General features: G+C 35.7%; 1 protein-coding gene across 1 annotated transcript; it reads right to left on the reverse strand.

Annotated features, from left to right (window-relative positions):
* Window positions 1-1,999: 1,999 nt before the first annotated feature.
* Trhn (tryptophan hydroxylase) lies at window positions 2,000-19,282 on the reverse strand. Its single transcript, XM_074099044.1, has 10 exons — window positions 18,897-19,282; window positions 18,666-18,819; window positions 18,361-18,526; window positions 17,533-17,583; window positions 12,650-12,767; window positions 9,600-9,763; window positions 7,613-7,739; window positions 7,102-7,334; window positions 6,289-6,505; window positions 2,000-3,626 (listed from the first exon to the last, which is right to left on the reverse strand). The coding sequence occupies exons 1-10, from the start codon at window positions 19,173-19,175 to the stop codon at window positions 3,549-3,551; spliced, it is 1,587 nt and encodes a 528-aa protein (XP_073955145.1). The 5' UTR covers window positions 19,176-19,282; the 3' UTR covers window positions 2,000-3,548.
* Between the last annotated feature and the right edge of the window lie 2,402 nt (window positions 19,283-21,684).

The raw sequence follows: 21,684 nt of genomic DNA on the forward strand, positions 1-21,684 counted from the left end.
GACTGGAGAAAATAGAAGATGTTTCTATTTTCGGTATAGCACACGGCACGGAATGCCGAGGACCTGGGTTCGATTCCCAGCCCTGGTCTTATTTTTCTGGTTTTTCTGTGCATCTATATTTCAGTTTGTATTTTCGATATAGGTTTTACGGAATGACCGTAAAAGTAACAAAAAAATTGGAATTGAAATAAAAAATACAAAAAGATTCCAAAAACCAATCTTAAGAATAAGATGTTTCTAAATCAATCTAATCATCTCCTGTGGATCTCCTGATGGTAAGAGATCATCACCGCCCATAAACATCTGCAACACCAGGGGTATTGTAGATGCGTTGCCAACCTAGAGGCCTAAGATGGCATACCTCAAGTGCCATCAGTAATTTCACCGGCTGTCTTAGTCTCCACGCCGAAACACAAGCACTGCTGCTTCACGGCAGGATTAACGAGCAAGATGGTGGTAGCAATCCGGGCGGGCCTTGCACAAGTCCTACCTCCTGCAAAATTTGACGCACAGCATCGATATTTTCTTGAGTGACGGCCGATTTTGGTCGACCTTCACGCACGTCGTCCGTGAGTGATACACGGTCGCGTTTAAAATCTGAATACCACCTGTATATTGTAGTCTTTGAAGGTGCTTCATTACTAAAAGCAGCAATCATCCGGTCTCCACATTGCTTTTGTGTTAATCCACTTTTAAAGTCGTAATAAATCATAGCTCTTAAGTTTTCACGAGACAATTCCATTTTCATCAGCGACTCGACGACTTCAAAAAACAATTGAAACCGAACAATTACTTTTTTTTTTCTATGTGGCCAGTGTGTTTAGATACTGAAACTTTAGAGATTACAAAAAAAAACCGACAGCCTTAAAAACTATAAGGAAGAAAATAAGTCTAGAACTATGTCACGACGCTCATTTAAGGTTCAAAAGTCAGGACCCATTACCAAGATTTTTTGAGCTGGTTACAATTTGAATGGGTCCCGACTGTTGAACCTTAAATGAGCGTCGTGACAGAGTTCTAGACCACTAGACTTATTTTCTTCATTTTAGTTTTTAAGGCAGTCAGGTTTTTGATTTTTTAAATTTCATGTTTTTTTAGTTTATACTTTTTTCATATTTTTGTGAAAATAGTAGATTAAAAGTATTATAACCCGTATATATTTAGAATGGGCTAATTATTAGCTTTCATTTGATACCCATATTGTTACAATACAAGTTATTTTTTTATTCCTTGGCCATATTTTTTTTCGCAGAATAAATAATAATATTTCAATATGGATATTATATACCCTATGTCACTCCGACAGTTATGACGAATCCAATGATACCTCATATGTTACAATTCGTCCAGCCGTATATGCTGCAGCGAGGACTAAAGAAATGGACATACATACCCACATACATACATACATACTTACATACATACATACTTACATATATACATACATACACACATACGCTCGAAAAACATAACCCTCCTTCGGGCAGTCGGGTAATAAAAAGGTATAATATGTGCCAAAATTAAGTTTCTAAGTTTTGGATTTCCGAAACATTCAGTGCAGCCCTCGTATTAAAGATTATTTTTTTTTTATAAAATTTTACTGTCTACATTTTGGTGGATTATGGAAGAATATATTTGCAAATTAACTGACCTAATTTTTAATGCAAAAAAATGCTTATTCGAATTAATGTTAATTTTACTTAGAGCAAAGGTGTTAGGTGAATGGGGTACATACATCGCCTCATCGCTAGGGTCCTCATATTGATAGGGATATTTAAAACAATCAGTCTCTATCAAACTATTAATACTACGTCAACTGATTTTGTAGTCTTAGTGTGCTGAGACAGCTTTGGGTAATATGGCTCAAAAATATATGGAAGACTTAACTTTTTATGGTTAGTATAATTAAAGTACTTTGAATGGCTTAATCCGCATCCTTATAAATACTGGGTTGCTAGAGTCTCGTTGGATTATTAAATTAAAGGATAAGTTTGCCAGCTACCTCCATTTATTAGAGACAAAAAAGATTTGAAGCGAAGAGTTTCCCTGATAGCGCAGACAATCTGTTGAAAGCGTATTACGAATAGACTCGGTAAACAACACAGCTTTACCATAAACTTACAAACATGAAAGATTTAAAAAACGTTCATTTAAACACCCACTCGTAAAATATGCTGTTAATTTTCTTTTACAACAAGGTCGTGTAGGTACCCGACTTGCCTGAAATATTTATAAATACCCAGTTACTACAGTTAAATCAAAGCTAAAAGCATGAACATGATACAGTCATGCCATGAAGCAATAAGTATAGTATTATACATATATAACGATGAATCCAATTCACTTGCTTTAGACACATAACTTTTTATATAATTATCACAATAACTATATCTAAACTAAAAACTACATGTAAAGGGTAAACTTGTATTTAAGTCTCATAAGTACATTAAAGGTCGTCATAAGAGCAAATAATTATTACTTAATTGTTTTAAGGGGCTTTGAAATTTTACACAGGTGGCAAATAACAATATTATCTATCGTTTTTTAATAATAAACTACGCTCATTTACGTTTTCCAATAATTTTAATGCTCACTTTTTTTTCTGTTTCTATGAATAACGAACAACATAAAGTAAAAAGATAGAGAATTTCCATTAATCAATTATATTTTATTTATTGTCCACGCTTAGCGGATTTCTAAATTATTTGAGCAAAATATGTTATTTTAATGGTTCTCGAAACTTATCTATTATCCAAATCTCTATTTCACAGTGACATAATAAGGTATTTTCCTTGTTATTCGAAACTTTATTTCAGTACCGTAAGGATTCCTTTTTTATCGTTCTGTTTTGACGATCGTACCGGCAGGTGCTTTGGGACGAAGAAATTTCGCAAGTTACAAATATTTTGTCAATAACAGTAGTTTGTTCACATAAAGCCATTGAAACATTCTGTTTTCCCTATTTTCACTTGTGTATGAGCGTGTGTTTGTAACACGGTTATTTCTACGGATATTATTATGCACAAACTTACTTGAAAAAAATTACAGAGCACTTTGGCTATTCGTATAGAATGTCCATAAGTGGAAGACGATAATATTGTGCCCATTTAAGCACACAGATGGAAAGTGCAACAGTCAATTTATTGTCAACTTTTCATTTAATCATTTAATGTACGGGGATCAGATGTTGTCTAACGCACTGAATTTTTATCACATTTACCATCTCTTTACCTACTTTCTGTCAAACGGCATACGATATGAGTAGATGAAGATTGTGAATGCGATCGCGACCACCCACTCGTTAAATAGACAATACGGGTTAAGTTTTTGTTTTGATCGACATTCATCAACAACACAACATTCCTTTTTCGATCACAAATAAGAATATTCTTGAGCGTTTAAAGCGCTCCTTCGATTTAACTGAAGACATATTGAGATTCTTACAACACAGAGTAATAAATACTAGAACATATACTGGTATACTGGTTTGGTATTCTAACGTTTCATTATGCAACTTGCATAAACTACATTGCGAGGGCAGGAGTGACTTATGGTCTCGGAGACGCTGCGCGCTCCGAGTTGGGCGAGCTTCCCCCAGATGCGCTTTGTGGACTTCTTTCGTTTACCTGCAATATAAACACTTTGATCAAAGTCTTACTCTATTATTTTAAAAGAAATGATTGTTAAACTTACGAGTATGCTAATTAAGACATTTCATTTATTTATCTTAGTCTGACACTTTTATACCTATTTGCTTTCACTAAAAAGATATAGTCTTCATATTTTTTCTGAAAGAATACTCGTACCATTATGTTACTTTTCACAAATAAGGGAGTTAATACCTGGGAAACACGCACACGGGTTTCACGGGCTTTCCCAAAGATAAGATCGATTATTCACCCGCAAAACCCTCACATAACAAATTAATTTAATCTAAATAGGTAGAATCAAAGTTATAGTTAATAATTAGATGAATCAGAAACATAAAACTTGCTCATGCGCTAACATTGAATTACGTCCGCATAGAATTCTAAAAATGTAGAATACGAAATAATCTTGACGACTTCCTGAACCTACACCACTGAATATTGAACACCGAATAGAATACAACTGCCGTTACTCAATTTCTCTTTTTACACATAATTCAAGGTCATTTTATAAGTACCCCGATTATAAAAATAAATATAAGTGTTTGATTAATTTAGGAAATAATGAAAGTGAACAGTTGTCGAAAGTGAAGTGTATGCAGTCGCCTTGTACACTATAAAATTATCTAACCTAACAGCAGCAGGCGGCAGGCATCGATAATGCATCGCGCTAAACTAAACAAATGCCCAGCCATCATAAATATTAGTTTAATAATATCTATAGTTTTCAACCGATAATCATAATAAACATTCCAATCTACGATCAATTTTGTATGAGAATTTGGTTGCTATGTTGGACTCAGTAGCGTTACTCTTTTACATTTATCTACGAGTATAAAGATACATTATATTAAGAAGATTCGCGATTGAGTTCATATTGTTCAGTTAATTATTTATCGGTAAAAAGTTGAAGCAGGGTTCAAGTGTCCTAAATTCCTTCGAGTGAAATACTTAAGATAACGTGAAGATTTCCCTCCATTGACGACGATAAATTCAAAAGTTATTAATTCCACTCCAATTTACCTGGTAATAAAGAAGTTAAGCGTTCGTCTAATTATCTAACGTTTTAAACTTTCGCGATTTTCAGTCATAGGCAAAATACCACAAACAGGACTTATTATGCTAACACACACGAGTAATCTAACGCGAGTATCTAATTATCTGTTTACAAAGCGGTCGTTTTATTATTTGAAATAGCTTAAGGCCCTATTTCAGAACTCATTGATAAATTTTATGGGACCGATAAATGTGATACCGTCTTTGTTTATTCAAACATAATAAATAGAGACAGCGTCAGAAATATTTGTTTCATAACGTTTATCAATTAGTGGTGAAATCAGCCTTAACTCTAATAATAGAGATCACATTAGGAACGAGTCAAAATACAAATACAAAAAGTTTAAAAAGAGTAATGGACGAAATTCACAATGATCATCTGATATATTGTATTTTTCTATAAAACTATCAATAAGACCAAGATTTTTGATCATGATGTGATCTAAAAATTGGTTTAAGACGGGTTAGATTTATTAAAATTGCATCACATATAATCATCATTATTTATTTTCCTATTTATTAGTACTTTCATAGATAGTACGTTACCTGACTGATCACATTACTCAGCAAATAATGACAATCGTAATTCAGTAATTGATATTTCTTAATAATAATATTATTATTATAGTATTTTTATTTAGGGTACAAAAATCCACAATGTTTCCATGAATCATCGTCATATTCTGTAGCACCAGCATTAAAAGGTAGCGTCCTTAACAAACTTAATTCATGTAAATAGTTACTGGGTCAACTTGCGTCGTGGACACAACTTAATAGCCTCGTAAGTCCTCTTTACTTCACAAAGTACAAATCAATTGTAATAATAACTGCCGAATGTACTTGGTGCCGTACAAATTTTTCAATGAAATATGAACTTTAAATGTATGTGAGTAATTTCCAAAATCACAAAACTTAGAATTCTCGGCTCGGTCTGTAGAACTATGTATGATAAAAAAGTCAGGACTTACGAGGATTAAATATGCAGCATTTTAGTTAAAATTACAAAAAGATTGTTAATAAGTTTTATCGTCGGGCGTTTTAGGAAGCCTTTAGAATCATCGACGAGACAAGAATACATAGCTTTTAATTCAAATAAGATTTTGTTATTTTTTGTTACAAGCCTTATCCCCTGACTGTATTTAAGTTCGCTGTACTTGCATTGTCGTTCAATCTGCACATGTTTATCGAGTTCCAAGTTAATTCGACGACTGAGAGTAGATTAGTTAAAATTAACTTGTAAGAATTGAAACAATTTACGAAGTAAAGTTAAATAAAAGCTTATACCTAATTTTAAAGAAAAGGTCACAAAGAAAAAAAAATAACGAACAAACAAAGAATAAAAAATATAAAATATGAACTCATTATGTTCCATACAAATTGTTGCAATATTCAAGCAAAATATCCCACATTTCAGTTCAACACTTCGTTGTCGTTCGCTATATGACGGCTAGAAAAAGTTTAATAATGTATACTCAGCGGAACAAAATTTGGCCCACTCTACATACAAATTAAAACCTTTTACTGCATACATTTGAGGGCCAGATTTTTTTCCGCTCAGTATATTTTAATATGATATCATTTGTACCTGCAAGCCAGTATGCAGCATGTGCGCGATGGTCTCCACATCTAATGTGTGGTCTTGGGCTGATATTTTCTTGATAGCCGACGAGACGATACAGATGTCTCCTCGGAGCTCTTGCACTAGTGCTGTTATCTTCTGCGCGTTGCTTAAAACTTCCACGCTCTGGGTGTATGGGTTATAGCGCACACCGAATGGACGTTGTATACTCTCTGCAAAAGCTCTGCAAAAGAGGTTCTCCATAAGAACGAACAGAAAAAGAAACACCCATATCGTAGCCCATATTTTCCTTGGACATCAGTCCGCTTCCTCAAATTTCTCTAGAAGATGAGCAGCCTAAAGCCCAATTTACACCGCGAGCGGAGCGGACTCACATACAACGATCGGCTGCATGAATGCACTTACACTGTGGATATCTACCTCTATAAAATTGATTTGTTAGAGGAATGAAATAGAGTGAGTGGTGACTTCTCGCATTCATCATAATATATAGATACGCCTACGCCATGTCTCAGCAAGGTATTACGAAAAATCGTAATTGGATTTGGCATAAAATTGTTGAAATGAACGCCCACTTTTCTATAGCTTAGGCTGATATTAATTTAGGAAAATACCGTAAAAATGTATTAATACTTTTCCTAAACGACGGAAGTTTTCGTTTTATTTCTCACAGGGATAATAGATTCGAGAATTAATTTTATTTTTCTATGTAGGTAGGGCTATCTTCAAACTAGATGCTTGTGTTTTAAAGGAATCCGCGCTGAGAGAGGTGAACATGTCCGCTCGCACGCACAAGGTCAGCTCCAAAACACAACTGACCTCATCTTCTCCTTGGCCTCTTCAAATGAGTCGGTATAATAATATGCGTTCTGATAAGAGGTGATGATGCAGGTTTCATGTATGGTGACCTCTGGATCGAAGCGCTTGACCTTTTCTGGCGTGGTGAGCGCGTGTTGAAGCTCAGCCACGGATGACAGCAGACCGGCGCCGAACACGCGGAACGAGCCGTCCGGCAGCCGGCATAGGCCGAACTCTACCGTAAAGAAGTAGAGCTGAAATTAAAATCCATCTTTAGACGGTAATCGCGCATCTATGATCCTTGACTTATACTCGTATCGTCAAGCTATCTTAAAAAAAATCCACAGCAAAAGGTTTAATACATGTATATTTAGGCTTTCTGTATACATCTACTATCAAGACTAGCTACCCGTATGTGGAGAGTCGTTTTCAAAACGAATAAATAAGTATTTGCAAACTTTTGTCTGATTCCTTCGACATTCAGTTTAGTAGGTACATTTTACTATACACTATGAGATGAAGAAATACTTACAGTTGCTAATTTATCGATGTCTTCATCTGAGGCGCCCAATGAAGCGAGCCCCAGTTCTTGAGAGAACTGAGCGAAGCTTGGGTTAGCTAGAAGCGGCATGTGTCCCAACAGCTCGTGACAGCAGTCACTACAAAAAAAAAAAGACTGTTTTGTTAAATATTTAATGTTAACTCTTTATAGGGTAACGGTCGCTCTTGCGACCATAAGACGTTGTCGATAATGAATAATAATGATCGTAATCCATAAGACTCAAAATTAATAGTGTTCACATACTGTTATCTTCAATTCAAAGCTTTAAAAACTTATTGGATAGATTGTGAAACAAGATTGTTGCGAAAAATGTCTTGCCCTATAAAGGGTTACATTAAAACTTTTTTGCTGACTGTACTTTTTGTTGACTATTCTTGCATTGTCATCCAGACTACATTTTAATACTAAATTTCAAGTCAATACCATTAACAGAAGCGTTCCGGCCTGCTGAGGCGATTCTGACCGTACCACCAGAATTTCACTACCAGATCATTGTAACTATCATCGGAAATAATACAGGATGATCAATCCATATGGGTCAGTAGGGAGAAATCAGAAACTATGAGAGTTAGCGAAATCTGGTCTTAGGAACCATGGCTTCGATTTTAGATTTAATAAAAATGGCATTCCATTTTTTTTTTATTTAACTCTCATACATAATCGGGAATCGAACCTGGTCATAATCTCTGTAAAGTATGTTATAAATTCTGCTCATTTTTTCTTTGTTATTTTGGATTGTGTGGATCATAAGTGAAAGGAAATACATTTTACAAGCTTTTATTTAACTTGAATGTGTGTATGAATGTATGTATTGTATAATGTATGTATGTATGTACGGGTCCGATCTTGCAAGTTGAATTTGACGCACTTCCAGTAGTCGGATTGACTTCAAATTTGGCATACTTATTTAAATCTGGTGACAATACAATATTTTGGTGGTGACATCCTAGTGGTTTGGCCAGGATCGTCTTGGCAGGACGAAACTCCTCAACGGTTAGTGAAATCAAGGAATCGACTTGAAATTTGGTATGAACCGTTGAGAAGTTCCGTTCTACGGGGACGATTCTGGCCGGACCACCAGGATATCACTACCAGATTATTGCATTGTCATCAGATTTAAATAAGAACTATAACAACGAAAAAATGTGCAGAATTGATAAACATAGTTTACAGAGAGTTTGACCAGGTTCGGTTCCCGGTTATGTATGAAAGTTAGATCAAAAAATTTTAATGCTATTTTTATTAAATTTAAAATCGAAGCCATGGTTCCTAACAACAGATTTCGCTATCTCTCATAGTTTCTGATTTCTCTCTACTGACCCATTTGGATTGATCACTCTGTATGTATATGTATCGACTGGATGGTAAACGAGCAAGTGGGTATCTTGATGATAAGAGATCACCACCGCCCATAGACACCTGCAACACTAAATAAATATTCGACGGATTGACGTGATTTTTGGCATAGAGATAGTTTATGGGCCAGAGAGTGACATAGGCTACTTTCCGAATTCCACGCGGGCGAAGCCGCCTGCAAAAGCTAGTCGATATAATAATATAAATGGTACTGCCCTATATAGACTTGACCAAGAAAGTAAGCTACCACATCAGATCATGCCTTATTTTCATAAAAGGCCTTATTACTGTTACTCGGTTAAAACTTCGATTATCATTGTTAATCCCAGGATATTTTTCATATTTTTACGAATTCAAAAAGTTCTATCTGAAATTTGAACTCGCAACGAATTCGTGGCTAGTAAAGAGGCGATTCATGGAACTCCACGCTTGACACTACTAATGGTGTATATCTATATAATGCAAGCGACTTATTGGAGGAGCTGGCTGACTGCACTATGGTGTAAAGTATATTAATAATACTTGGATTCAAACATCAGTTTTAAGTATTTTATAGAGTCGTATTCCAAGCCGTAAGGCAGATTAAAGTCAAATCCCTTACGGCTCAGGTGTGTAGAAGGGGTCTGATGAATGACGGATGTACTGGGTGCAGTGGAACACGCGGAAGGCCAGGCCCGAGAGGAAGTCCCGGGGAGACAGGTAACCGGCGACAGGCCGCAGCTGGAACCCGGTCTTGCGTTTCAGGAATGCGCTGACATCCTCTAACTGAAAATACAATGATGGGTGATCAAGGAAAAATGGTAAACGTGTTGTTTATTGTGGGCTAATTGTCTGACGACCGCATTTACCATCTTTTCTGCCCTCATTCCATGTCTTTTGATAGAAAGAAGTGGTGAAAACGTTGTGATTCCAAGTGCGTTAGACAATAAAGCCTCTGGTGAAGGTTATTTCTGATGGCGACATTAGAATTTCTTTCCGTTTCATCATTTATCGCTTATTCTTTAATAATGTAGAAAATTGTCAAATTAATCATTCTCCCTTTTTTAGAATACTTTTTTCCTGTGTATACGGTCAAGGACTTTAATTCATAAGCCACCATGGAACCATTTCACACTAAACGTCATAGTGACATCGCATTAATTAACAAGGAAAGTCGTAATGACTTTTCCTTTGAAAAGGTTACATCGTGGGTCAGTTATTAAAGTAAATAAGTATTTTGCAACAGATGCGCTATAAATCAATGACCGCCGACGAGACAATCTGTTAACTTGACAGTTCAAGAGCGTCGTGTCAACCTTCGAAGCTGTTGCGCATATACGTGTATGAGTCTGACAACAATACGAGCGTCGTCAATCAAAGGAAATAAGTGTTAGAATTATTACACCCCCGCTGACGTTTAAGTACTATTTACAGAAGCTTTTACACGAAAGTTGAGTGTGTGTGTTTTATCGCTCCTTCGCAAAAAAAATAAAAAAATATAAAAACAACCGACACAAAAAAACGCCAGCAAAAAAAGACAACTAAAAAGTAATAAAATAATTATGCACTACCTAGCTGTTGCCCGCGACTTCATCTGCGAAGAATTCGTTTATCCCTATCCCGCGGGGACTATGCTGATTTCCCACAAAATTAGCCTAAGTTATATAAGTATAAGTACCTAGTTTTTTTTATCTAAGCGTCGTCGGTGTCGAGGGACCGCTAAGGTTAATACTTTAAAAAATCAACATATGTACTTTAGTTTCCTGTTAACATTCGCGGGCCCCCGACACCGACGACGCTTAGATAAAAAAAATTACTAGGTAAGGTATTTGGCTGACGGTACCATCGAGATGTAAAAATTCAAGTTCATACTCAAATATTCTTGTTAATAAATTGTTGTTGAGATTCAAAATAGAATTACTAAGTATATTATTTTGGTACAGTTTTCTTGGACAAAGCAATTACTTTTGACCTCAAGTGTCCGTATTGCAACTGTCACCTATAAGTTTTATCTCGCCCACGCAATCAGCTTTCGTCTTTCTGTTTGGTATTTACTGACGAGCAAAACAGCTGGTCACTTTTCATACAACTTTGTATGGGAAACAGCTCGTGTCAATGTGTATTTTCGGTTCAAAATGGAGCAAAAGCATTAATTGGGAAATTGGTTACATATTGCGATGTACCGACTGCATTCACCTCATTTCCTATCGGTAAATCAAATTTTACCCTCAATCTATTTTTATATATTTTATTTCTAATTTCCGAATTGAAATAAGTGGGAGTATATTATTTTTGAAAGTAATTAAACAAATAAGCTTGCATTGATACAAAATAAATCATTTCGCTTAAATAAGATTACAACTTTAGTTATTTCATTTCTTAGACTATGTTTGTATCTTACTGCTAAACAAAGACTTCCTCTCTTGACTTATACGTCTCCCTATCTAGAGCTACATGCGGCAACTTGATCAGTTCCTCGTCCAGGTCATCTGATTGATTTGATATCTTGTCTTCGGTGACAGTCGAGCCGTACCCATAATGTGGCTGAGTACGCCCATCTCTTCGGGTGCAAAAGGCAGACGTGCCGTGACGTGTCCGAACCCATTTAAGCTTGGCGGTAGCTTTCCCAACATCAGCGATTCATATTGGAGCCACAATCATATGGTTAGCTGTAATATAATAACCTAACCAACAAAACGTTGGAAAACCCCTGACTTTGTCCCTTCAAAGTTCAATATCTATCTCAAAAACGGTTAAACCGATTTTGATGAAACATGTCTAGGAACCATCACTAGAAAACTAAAATAAAAAATAAAAATAAAATAAAAATAAAATTTCAAATAAAAAAAACCGCATTCAAATCGGTCCACCCGTTTAAGAGCTACGGTGCCACAGACAGAAATACAGACACACATAGCGGTCAAACTTATAACACCTCTTTTTGCGACCGGGTTAACAAGAAGAAATACAAGGGCGACGCAATTTTCTGTTTTGAATGATTTTGAAGTTCACGGAGATAAACTAACTACACTAATTTACCTTGCTTTTATGTTAAAAAAATTTTAGCGGTGAAATCAAGGTAAATTTGTACAGTGCATTGATATAACCCTGCGCAAAGTAACACCTGCCTGAATCAATCAATACGGTATTTGACTATTTTGTATATATTTTATAAATTAAAACTACACAATGCCTGTTATCGAATAGAGAAACAATTTTTAAGCTACCTTTACAAATAACAAAGTTATAAAAAGATTAGACAGAGAAAGACATACTGGCATGTGACGTCACACGCCAGTACCGCCATACTAGCTTCATAGAGAAAAGCGTTTGAGAAAGAGACAGGTATATAGATTTTTCAAAAAATCACTATAAATCCAATTTTCAACCGATTTCGATTTTCTCTACGCTAAACACTATCTGTTTATCTATATTTTCATATTCATATTAAGATAAGGCAAAATCAGGAGTTGTCAAATACTATATTACGAAAATAAACGACTACCAATCTGAATTGAAGTTTTTCATTTTACCGCGATCTTAAATCGACGGGGCGAAATGATATCGACGGCATAAAACGAGATTCAGAAAAAAATGTGAATTAAATGGACACAGATATCCTAAATATATTTTAACAGCCTGTAAATAATAGGTACTGAGAAGTTAGAGTACCTGCGGCAAGTGGTCCTCCCTGTAGCCGCAGTACTTAACCAGCTGGGGCCAGTTCTCGAGGTACTCGTCGCATGCATACTTGACGTACAGTTTGTGCAGCTCACGAAACACAATTCCCCTGTAAATTACAAGAACCCCGCAATTACACGGTTCCACGTTGATTATCAAGAGAAATAAAAAAAAGGTTTTTCACAATAATCCCGGGTTATATAACTCGTACAACTAATTAGTGTGCATTACACACTTGAGCGTGGCTTTTTGAAAAATATGCTCGCGTTTTCCAAATTTTAAGTTTGACAAAACATACATTTTGCTATTTATGAATGTTTTGACACTTTTTTTTAATATAACGCTTAATCCTTACTTTATTCTGTCTAATACCTTTCTTATAGATTTACATATTTATCTTGGAATCATCTGTAACGATATCGATGAAAATTGCTTTGTAGGGATTAACAGGGCGAACAATCGATTTAGCTTGGTCTTGTAACAAGGCTGATCAAGCCTTGTCGATTGTTAACCTCTTCCTCATTTCATACTTTGGTTCGTTTTAAAAATTCAGTTCAAATTTCAAATTCGCACTTTGTTTTTATGTCAAAATTAATTCTGCGATCATCCACCGTACTATAAGGACGTGCTAAGTATTTTTATTATTTTGACATCAATACCTATTCGATCATAATATCATAACAGTTTCATAGTGCAGTTAATTAGTGTTTTATAACCAGTTTCATCACACATTTGTATCCTGTTTTACTTAACCCTCTAAGGGATCTTGAAGGCACACTTGTAAGTCCTACAATATTTGTAACCGTTTTAGCTTATTTACATCGTCCTAAATGTATTAGTTTTTATATTAAGTTCTTTTTTTGTATGTATTGTTACAGGTGCCTTCTATCTTACATTTTAATAAACCTCTTGAACATCTCCTGTCTTTACCTCTTAATCATCAGCTGTCGCTCACATCGTGACATTATCTCTGGGAAAACACATGGTTTTTGAGTTTTAGCCCAAAAGAAGCTTTGTCGCCTAGGTAGTTTATAAAATAAATAAAAATGAAATGAGCCTATTACTTAAGGCAAATATTGCCAAGTCTAAGTCAAACACAGCTTTGCTGCGATATCGCAGAGGCACATTTTTAAGAGTCCCCAGTACGCTCGCGTCCCCATACAAACGTAGTTTCGTTCTAATTTACAAGCAGCACTACAGATCAAAACGCAACTTTGCAACTATAATGGGAGCAGCCAATACGATGCTTATAATTAGGTTTGGTTTAAGCAAAATTAAACGAAATTAAAACAACGAATTTCCATTTCTCATACAAAACTTAAAATTAATGTGATTTTATTTTGTTACATTGAATATGAACGAAAACTAATTATACCTAAGCAATCAAAATAGCTGCTCCCATTATAGTCGCAAAGTTTTATTTTGTTTCAGTGTGTAACTATGGGGTTGGGTTGGCTATTTGTAGACTTATGAACTTTGCCTAAGTGTATATGGAGACCTCGGCAACCTTTTAAGAGTTTAGGAGCAGGACAATGAGGGCACTGAATCTATCCTACCTGAGACACCGTACGGAAAGTCGTTTGGTTAATGGGTAGGCTGTCGGTGATAGGGATAAAAAACATTAAAAATACCTTAGAATGAATATAGTTATAGGAACACTATAAACTAATAAAATAAACACAAAACATAAATATAAAAACACAGCCACAAGATGACTTCCTTGACAGCTTAGAGCTCCCTGTAATAATGGTGATTTTTCCACCGGCGAGGCGAGAGGAGACGATGCGAGACGAGAATTGAAATTTGTACGCATTCTCGCGCGCCCGTCGCGGGTGCTGCCATACAAATTTAAATTTTCGTCTCGCCTCGCCGGTGGAAAACCACCTTAAGACCGTATGTCGGAGCGTATGCGGGAGTCTCCGATACTTTTCTTATTGTTTGTTAAGCTGCAGAAGTAACCTAGCGATGCATACTGTCACTAGGGCAACCGATGGCGGGCTTAGCAACCGCGTCTTGTCAGTTAGGTTCAAAAATATTCAGCCCAAAATTGGCACTGTGGTAGGGCGAGGGCCTTCATATACACAACTGCAACGCAATTTAAATAATGTTTCCTTCTGTCTGGTTTTGGGGGCGCCCGCGGAACATTTTAACCCGTGAAAATATTTCCGAAGAGAAATGTCACCAACTGTGACACTCGGGTTTTTTTTATTTTTGAATAAGATGATTTTATGGTGACTGGAGCGTCGCTAAGTATGTATTGTCACCCAACAATCGTATATTTCGGCCCAGGTAACAATGGTATAACAGCACACATTTGAATCATTTTACGACCCTCTGTTTTAGTATATTTTTAAAATATTTAGCTTACTTCCAAACCGCAGGATTGAAATGATAAAAGCATCCTGCCAATTCACAGTTTGGGAATACTGATTCATAGGTATGCATTTAGTTGTGCGAATTCATAGTCACATTTGAACTTATGAATAACAACTCCCATTTTATCTCGCAGCAATATAAACAATCTGCAATATGTGTTTTCTGTTTTATTTGGCATGAATGCAAACAGCACAGGCACAACATTGGTTGTAAATGTTGCGCTGGTGCCTACATCAGCATGAACCGTATACAATTTGGTAGAAATATGGGCACCCCTTTTAAAAGTCCCATCACAGAAGAATACCGTGTATTCGTGTATCTCCTGATTTTTCCTAATTCTTTGCCAACAAATTTATCGAAAAATTTGAAAACTTTCCCAGTGTCTCCCGTCTTCGACTACCAGAAAATAGTCTGTCAACAAATCTGGTACTGTGACGTGTTCTAAAAGCGCGAACTCAGTATTATTTTTCCCCAGTGCCCTTAGTGTAAGTTTTCGGTTACAAAATGCATACGTCTCGATCGCGTTCGCGTTAAAATCTCAATTTGTATGGAAACACGAACATCGCAAACGTTCCGCTAGAGGCGCTGTTCGTGTTTCCATATAAATTGAGATTTTAACGCGAACGCGATCGAGACGTATGTATTTTGTAACCGAAACGTTACACTAAGGATACTGAATCTTCTACCTTGCCCTGTACAGATAAATTCATATTTCGTGAAAGGAACACAATATTAAGCTGGGACTGGCCGCAGTGCAGGAGGACTTCCGACCAATTTTATTTTTCAAAAATATTTTTCGCCGGCGTCATTTTTTTGCATACGTCTTTTTTGCAAAAATGTATGCCTAGCAATGTCTCGAACATTTTGGTCCCAGCATGGGCACTTATATCTTTAGAACGGTGTCTTTATTTTCGTTTAAAGTTGCGCATTTCCAATTATTTAAATTTTTGTTGTTGTGACTAAAATTCTACATGACATTGTGTCCATCATAAATAAGAGCGGGGTGTCCCTTTTGGTTTTCAATAATAACTATTTCACTACTATAATATTTCGTATAAGCCATCGCGAATATCTAGAAACAATGAAGAATGACATCGATTCATTTTATCTTTTCCAATGTTATGTAATGATAGCATCTGTAATTGCGAGTTATGTTTATAAACAATGTTTATAGGTTTTATTTTCTTAAACAGACCTCGATATGACATTTGAGAATTTGTGTATTTTGGAACTAGGACGTTTTGTGAATCAGGCGTTTTGATACTATCGCGTAGATATATAAAATTTAGGGTTTTTGAGACTGGGACATTTTGTCATGTGAATCAGGTTTTATGAGATTTGAAATTGATTTTTATTGGGATCAGTACACATCAAGAAAGGCTATTTTTGTAATAAATAATTTCGGGTTTCATTCGTAATGAGAATAGGTCTTTTAGATATAAGGGTGTCTTAAGTAATGAGTTTAGTTCCAAATTATCCGGAAAGATAAATAATATTTCAATTTGGCGCCTTTTACACAATACGGTATTTGACAACTCCTGATTTTGCCATATCTTAATATTATTATGAAAATATAGATATACAGACAGTGTTTAGCGAAGAGAAAATTCAAATCGGTTGTAAATTGGATTTATAGTGATTTTTTGAAAAATCTATATACCTGTCTCTTTCTCAAACGCTTTTCTCTATGCAGCCAGTATGGCGGTACTGGCGTGTGACGTCACATGCCAGTATGTATTTCTCTGTCTAATCTTGAATTTCAAACCTTTATAACTTTATTATTTGTAAAGGTAGCTTAAAAATTGTTTTTCTATTCGATAACAGGCATTGTGTAGTTTTAATTTATAAAACATATACAAAATGGTCAAATACCGTGCATAACATCCACTGACAAGAAGGATTACAGAATATTATACAATGCCTTGGGCCGCAGATCACAGTTTGTTTTGCGGGTGATTCAATAATTTATTTCCCGCCGCCTGCCCGCTATTTATTTTAGCTCCAAGACAAATACCTAAATAAATTTCGTTTTTCATATTCCTTATTAAACTTCTTTGAACGCGTTCTAAAATTATGTTTTTTTGCTTCCAACTACAAGACCTATTTCACGGTTGATGTATAGAGATTACTAGCTGTTACCCGCGACTCCGTCCGCGTTGAAGTATGAAAAATAGTTTATGTCTTATTCTCAGACCTACCGAATATACCCATAAAACAATTCATAAAAATCTGTCAAGCCGTTTCGGAGGAGTTTGGTAACACATCCTGTGACACGAGAATTTTATATATTAGATATATTCGTTACGAAGTTTAAATTATTCTTAAAATTAAAAATCTAAAATAAAGAAAGAATAAATTATATAATAAAGTAAAATAAAAACTACAAAACTGAAGTGTAAGTAACAGTTAATGTGATATTGTGAAAATCTTCAATATAAAGGCAGATCTCGAGACAAAATCAAATCAAAACACTTAGTTACAAAGGCTTAAGTACTTACCATGTTTTAATCTCAATTTCTGTGTACTGCACCTTTGGTATCGGTTGGCCACTATAAAATAAATTAAAAATGTACTTAATTAAAAATAGTTACCTATATAACTTCCTACGACTATTGTAATTAAAAAAAAAGTGAGCAGATATATGTTAAGCATGGCAAGTCGAAGAAACAACAAAAAGTAGTTATATATAATAACACAACAACTAAGTTGACAAAATGTGCGTAATTCAATTATACTATTGCTGCAAAACAATTTATCTTTAATATTTTATTTGCTTTTGTTATAATCGATAAGGCTACATTATATATTTTCTTTTTGCTTGAAAAGATCCCTTTTAGGGATAAGTTCGCCTTTGTACTCTTTTGTTTTGTTGTTTTCTTTTTGTATTATTTTTGTGTTTTATGTACAATAAAGTATTTACATATAATTACATACATATATATTTTTTTATATAAAGAATCGTTTTTGATGCATGTTATTTTTATCCAACTAACATTAACTAATAGATCGACTATTTAATTGTCTGAATAAAGAGTTTAATAAATAAATAAAAAAACAGCCGAATTGAGAACCCCTTCCTTTTTTTGAAGTCGGTTAATTATTACTTACCTACTACTATTAATTTATTATTAAACATCCTAAATTTTAATCTAGTTCGTCCATCGGAATTAGGCAAAAATTGACTTACATGATTTTTCCCCAAAATACTAACTCATAAAAAACAGGCACCAAGAAGCAATTGGTTCTTGGCAGTACGCAAACCGCAATTTCGCAAAGAAGGACTATCCTGATGAACGAGAAGTAGTTGATAGTGGATAAATACTTACTATTTAAAGTTATTTGCTATTGCGGCAAATTGTTCACGACGCTTACGATACTCCGGATCCTTAAAGCCAGGGTGGTCGGCGTCAAGCTCGGAGCCATACATTAGCACGTTTTGAGCACGATCCAGGTCAGAAATCTTGCGGGGAAACCATGGCATTTCGCCAAAATCTGAAAGAAATGTTATAAAACCCATTTTACAATGAAAAAAATACAAGAAGATTCAGTAAAATACAAGCCGATTGCAGGAATGCTGCACTAATTCATTTAGACATCTATAGCACAAAACGGTAAATTGTGAGGTAACTACCGAAGCTAGCAGCTGCAGAGAGGGGTGTTGGTGGCGGAAAGTCTTCGCCAACTTGCGGCGGCACTACTTCGAAATCTTGGACTTCTCTTTTCAACATTCGCTTCAGCTGTTCCATTCGTCGAGGGTCGCATTCTACATCCACTAAGATATCCGCCTAAAAGCAAAGCACATAACTCAGTATTTAATACATTCCAAATAATCCTATGGCTATTTTAGAAAGACGCAACTCACGTCAGCTACTTCAGTAGCAGATTTCCTAGACTCAATATGAAGCACGTTTATGCCAAGGTCTTGAAAGACGGAAAGTACTTTTACTAAACCACCAACTTGGTTTTTCAGTGAGAATATAACTGAAATTCTTTCGCCTTCGGCATGCGGCGGCTGCTGAGACGCCATTCCGATTTCTCCTAACTTAGGATGATGTTGATGTGGCACTGGACTCTTCACCTGCCACTCAGAACCGTTTCTATACAACCACAACCCGAGAAAGCCTTTGCCTGAGCCACTCATTGTCTTTCAAACAGCAAAATCTAAGGAGTTTACAAAAGTATAATCTAAAAGTTATGAAAGTTTGTTCAAATTTGCTAGGTTGGTAGGAGCCGAGATGCTTCGCTGCATTGGTTGAGTCAAACTGCGGGCTCCTCCCGAGTCAGGTCGCCTTATAAAGAGAAGAGGCGCGGGAGACTTGCCGGAGGGTGGGTATATTTGATTGGCTGAATCAAGTGTTCGGTGTTACTTGGAAAATGTTCTCTTTTCACGCTATAAAGACGGAGACACACTTAAATGTATCAGAATTTTATTGCTTTGTCAGTTTGACTTGATTTTATTTCTTTACAACACCTGAAATTTGATTCAGTCTGATTTACAACAGTAAAATAATAATATAAAATTTGAGAATAAACATTCATTGTTTGTACTCCCTCGTCGTCGTCTTACTTTTTGCCTCATTACAATTTACAAAGTTATCATAAGCACGTAAAATGATGATGCTCGAGACCTTGAACTCCGTTTAATAGCTATTGCAATAAAGTTAAAACTGAAGGTGTGTTGATTTAAAGCATCTAAATATTCTCTTATGCTTGTCCGTTATGGCCAATAATACCTAAAAAGTAGTTTTTCTAACACTGATCTAGATTAAAACTAAGGCGCGCTAGTATGTGCGTGCCTTCGCCACTAACACAAAAGCTTGTGTCAGTATAGAACGCGGAGGAGGCACTCCTCAGCCTGTCGGGAGTTAAACGGTCCAGTCACTGTATTTATTACCATTGTTTAGCGAAAAGAGCGTTCCCTATCATTCATTATCTAGTGGGCAGCACTGCCGTTTTATTCACTGTGCGGTATAAAATTAGAGCAGAGATATTTTCTGCCGAGGTTCGCCGGGATCCTTTGTTTACTGAACCTCTTTGACCGTAGCATAATTGATTCTTCAGATCAACTTCTTTGGTTTTGTTTATAGTAAAGTAGGTACGATGGTTGAACAATTTGAAATAGGAAGGAAGCCGTAAAAAGTAGGTAAAAACTTTAAGATTTTATACTTAATTCCATTTTTATTATGTCAACTATTTTATTGTCTAAACTAATTGACCTACCTAATTTTATTACAAAACCGCTTATGTTGGAAGTGAGTATTGTACATCAGCGTAGTGTTTATTATTTTATGTAGTGATTTCAGTTCTTTTTTTATATTTATTATAAATTTAAGTAACCGACCCCACCACAGACTAAGCCATAGTAGGTACTACTTACTATGCTACTCTGGCTAAGTTACTCTGTGTCTCGACTAACGAGGCGTGAATTGGATTAGATAGTTCGTGACGTCAGCACTAGTTAGTGACAGTGCATGGGGGTTTTATCTCATTGTACTTCATACATCATGTTCATGAGAATTTATATCTTCTATCTTTATCTTTTTCTCTAAGATCGAAGAACGAAGGAAGTAAAATATTTAAAAACTAACTAACCTAAATAGCAATAGAATATATTTTTTGTACTTCATGCTAACACAAAATTAGACTAACGGTGAGTGATGGCTTCTTATCCAGATACATTTAAAATTTACCATGAATTTGTTGGTGAGGAAAACTGTATACCCAACTTGCAAGAAAACTCAATGGTGAACTTTGCACTGGACCCGCGTGTGAATTTACAACCCAAGTCGTCCCATCGGAGCCATGTGCTCAGCAGTGGGACGCATGTACGCCGGAGATAATGGTGACGATGACACAAAAGGACACAAGTTCATCAGATTCAGCGGTCTAAGTATCCCGCGTACCTACTATTAGGTACAGTCAAGGGCAAAGATATCGACACGGCCAATGTTGCTAAAATATGTATACGCGACTCTATGCACTTAACATTAATGCCTGTATACATATTTTTGCAACTTTGGCAGTGTCGACATCTTTGCCCTTGACTGTACTTATTCTGTTGTACATGTTCAAAGTCTAAAGCCGCGTTCACATTTATTTGTCGTGTTGTTTCGTGACGCATCAAAGCGGTATCGATTTCATACAGTTGCGTTCACATTTATCTGATGCAGTGTGTTGGGACAGCTTGTGTTGTGTCGCATCAAAGCTATATATATATAGAGAGAGACAGAGATCATCACAACACAACACGACAGATAAATGTGAATGCTGCTTAAAATTCACTCAGTTAAAAGTTTAACTCTGATTAATAAACACGCAGTTGAGGAAACTGAATCATGAACCATATATAATCGATCCATACATAATCGAATTCGTTGTGATTTCTTTGGCAGACATTATGGAATGTCAATATGACATTAGCGGCATAAATGTTATGCGATGCTGGTATGCGATTCAATTTCTTTGGCCAAAAAAAGATACATAAAAAAAAAATCATGGGACAATTTACACCTAGTCTCAAACTAAACAAAGCTTGTACTATGGATACTAGGCATTCAATAAACATATTTATATAGATAAATACATACTTGTAGAGTAGGTACATATTAAATACTCAAGACTCAAGAACAAACACTCATATTATTTATAAA

This window comes from Choristoneura fumiferana, chromosome Z (assembly GCF_025370935.1).
Source record: "Choristoneura fumiferana chromosome Z, NRCan_CFum_1, whole genome shotgun sequence".
In the NCBI taxonomy this organism is placed as follows: domain Eukaryota; kingdom Metazoa; phylum Arthropoda; class Insecta; order Lepidoptera; family Tortricidae; genus Choristoneura; species Choristoneura fumiferana.

Coding starts and splice junctions, on each gene's coding strand:
- Trhn (XM_074099044.1), bottom strand. CDS start 19,175: ATGAGTGGCTCAGGCAAAGGCTTTCTCGGGTTGTGGTTGTATAGAAAC. Junction 17,584..18,360: donor ATAGCAAATAACTTTAAATA/GTAAGTATTTAT, acceptor TTTATTTTATAG/TGGCCAACCGATACCAAAGG. Junction 9,764..12,649: donor GGGAGGACCACTTGCCGCAG/GTACTCTAACTT, acceptor TTGTATTTTCAG/TTAGAGGATGTCAGCGCATT.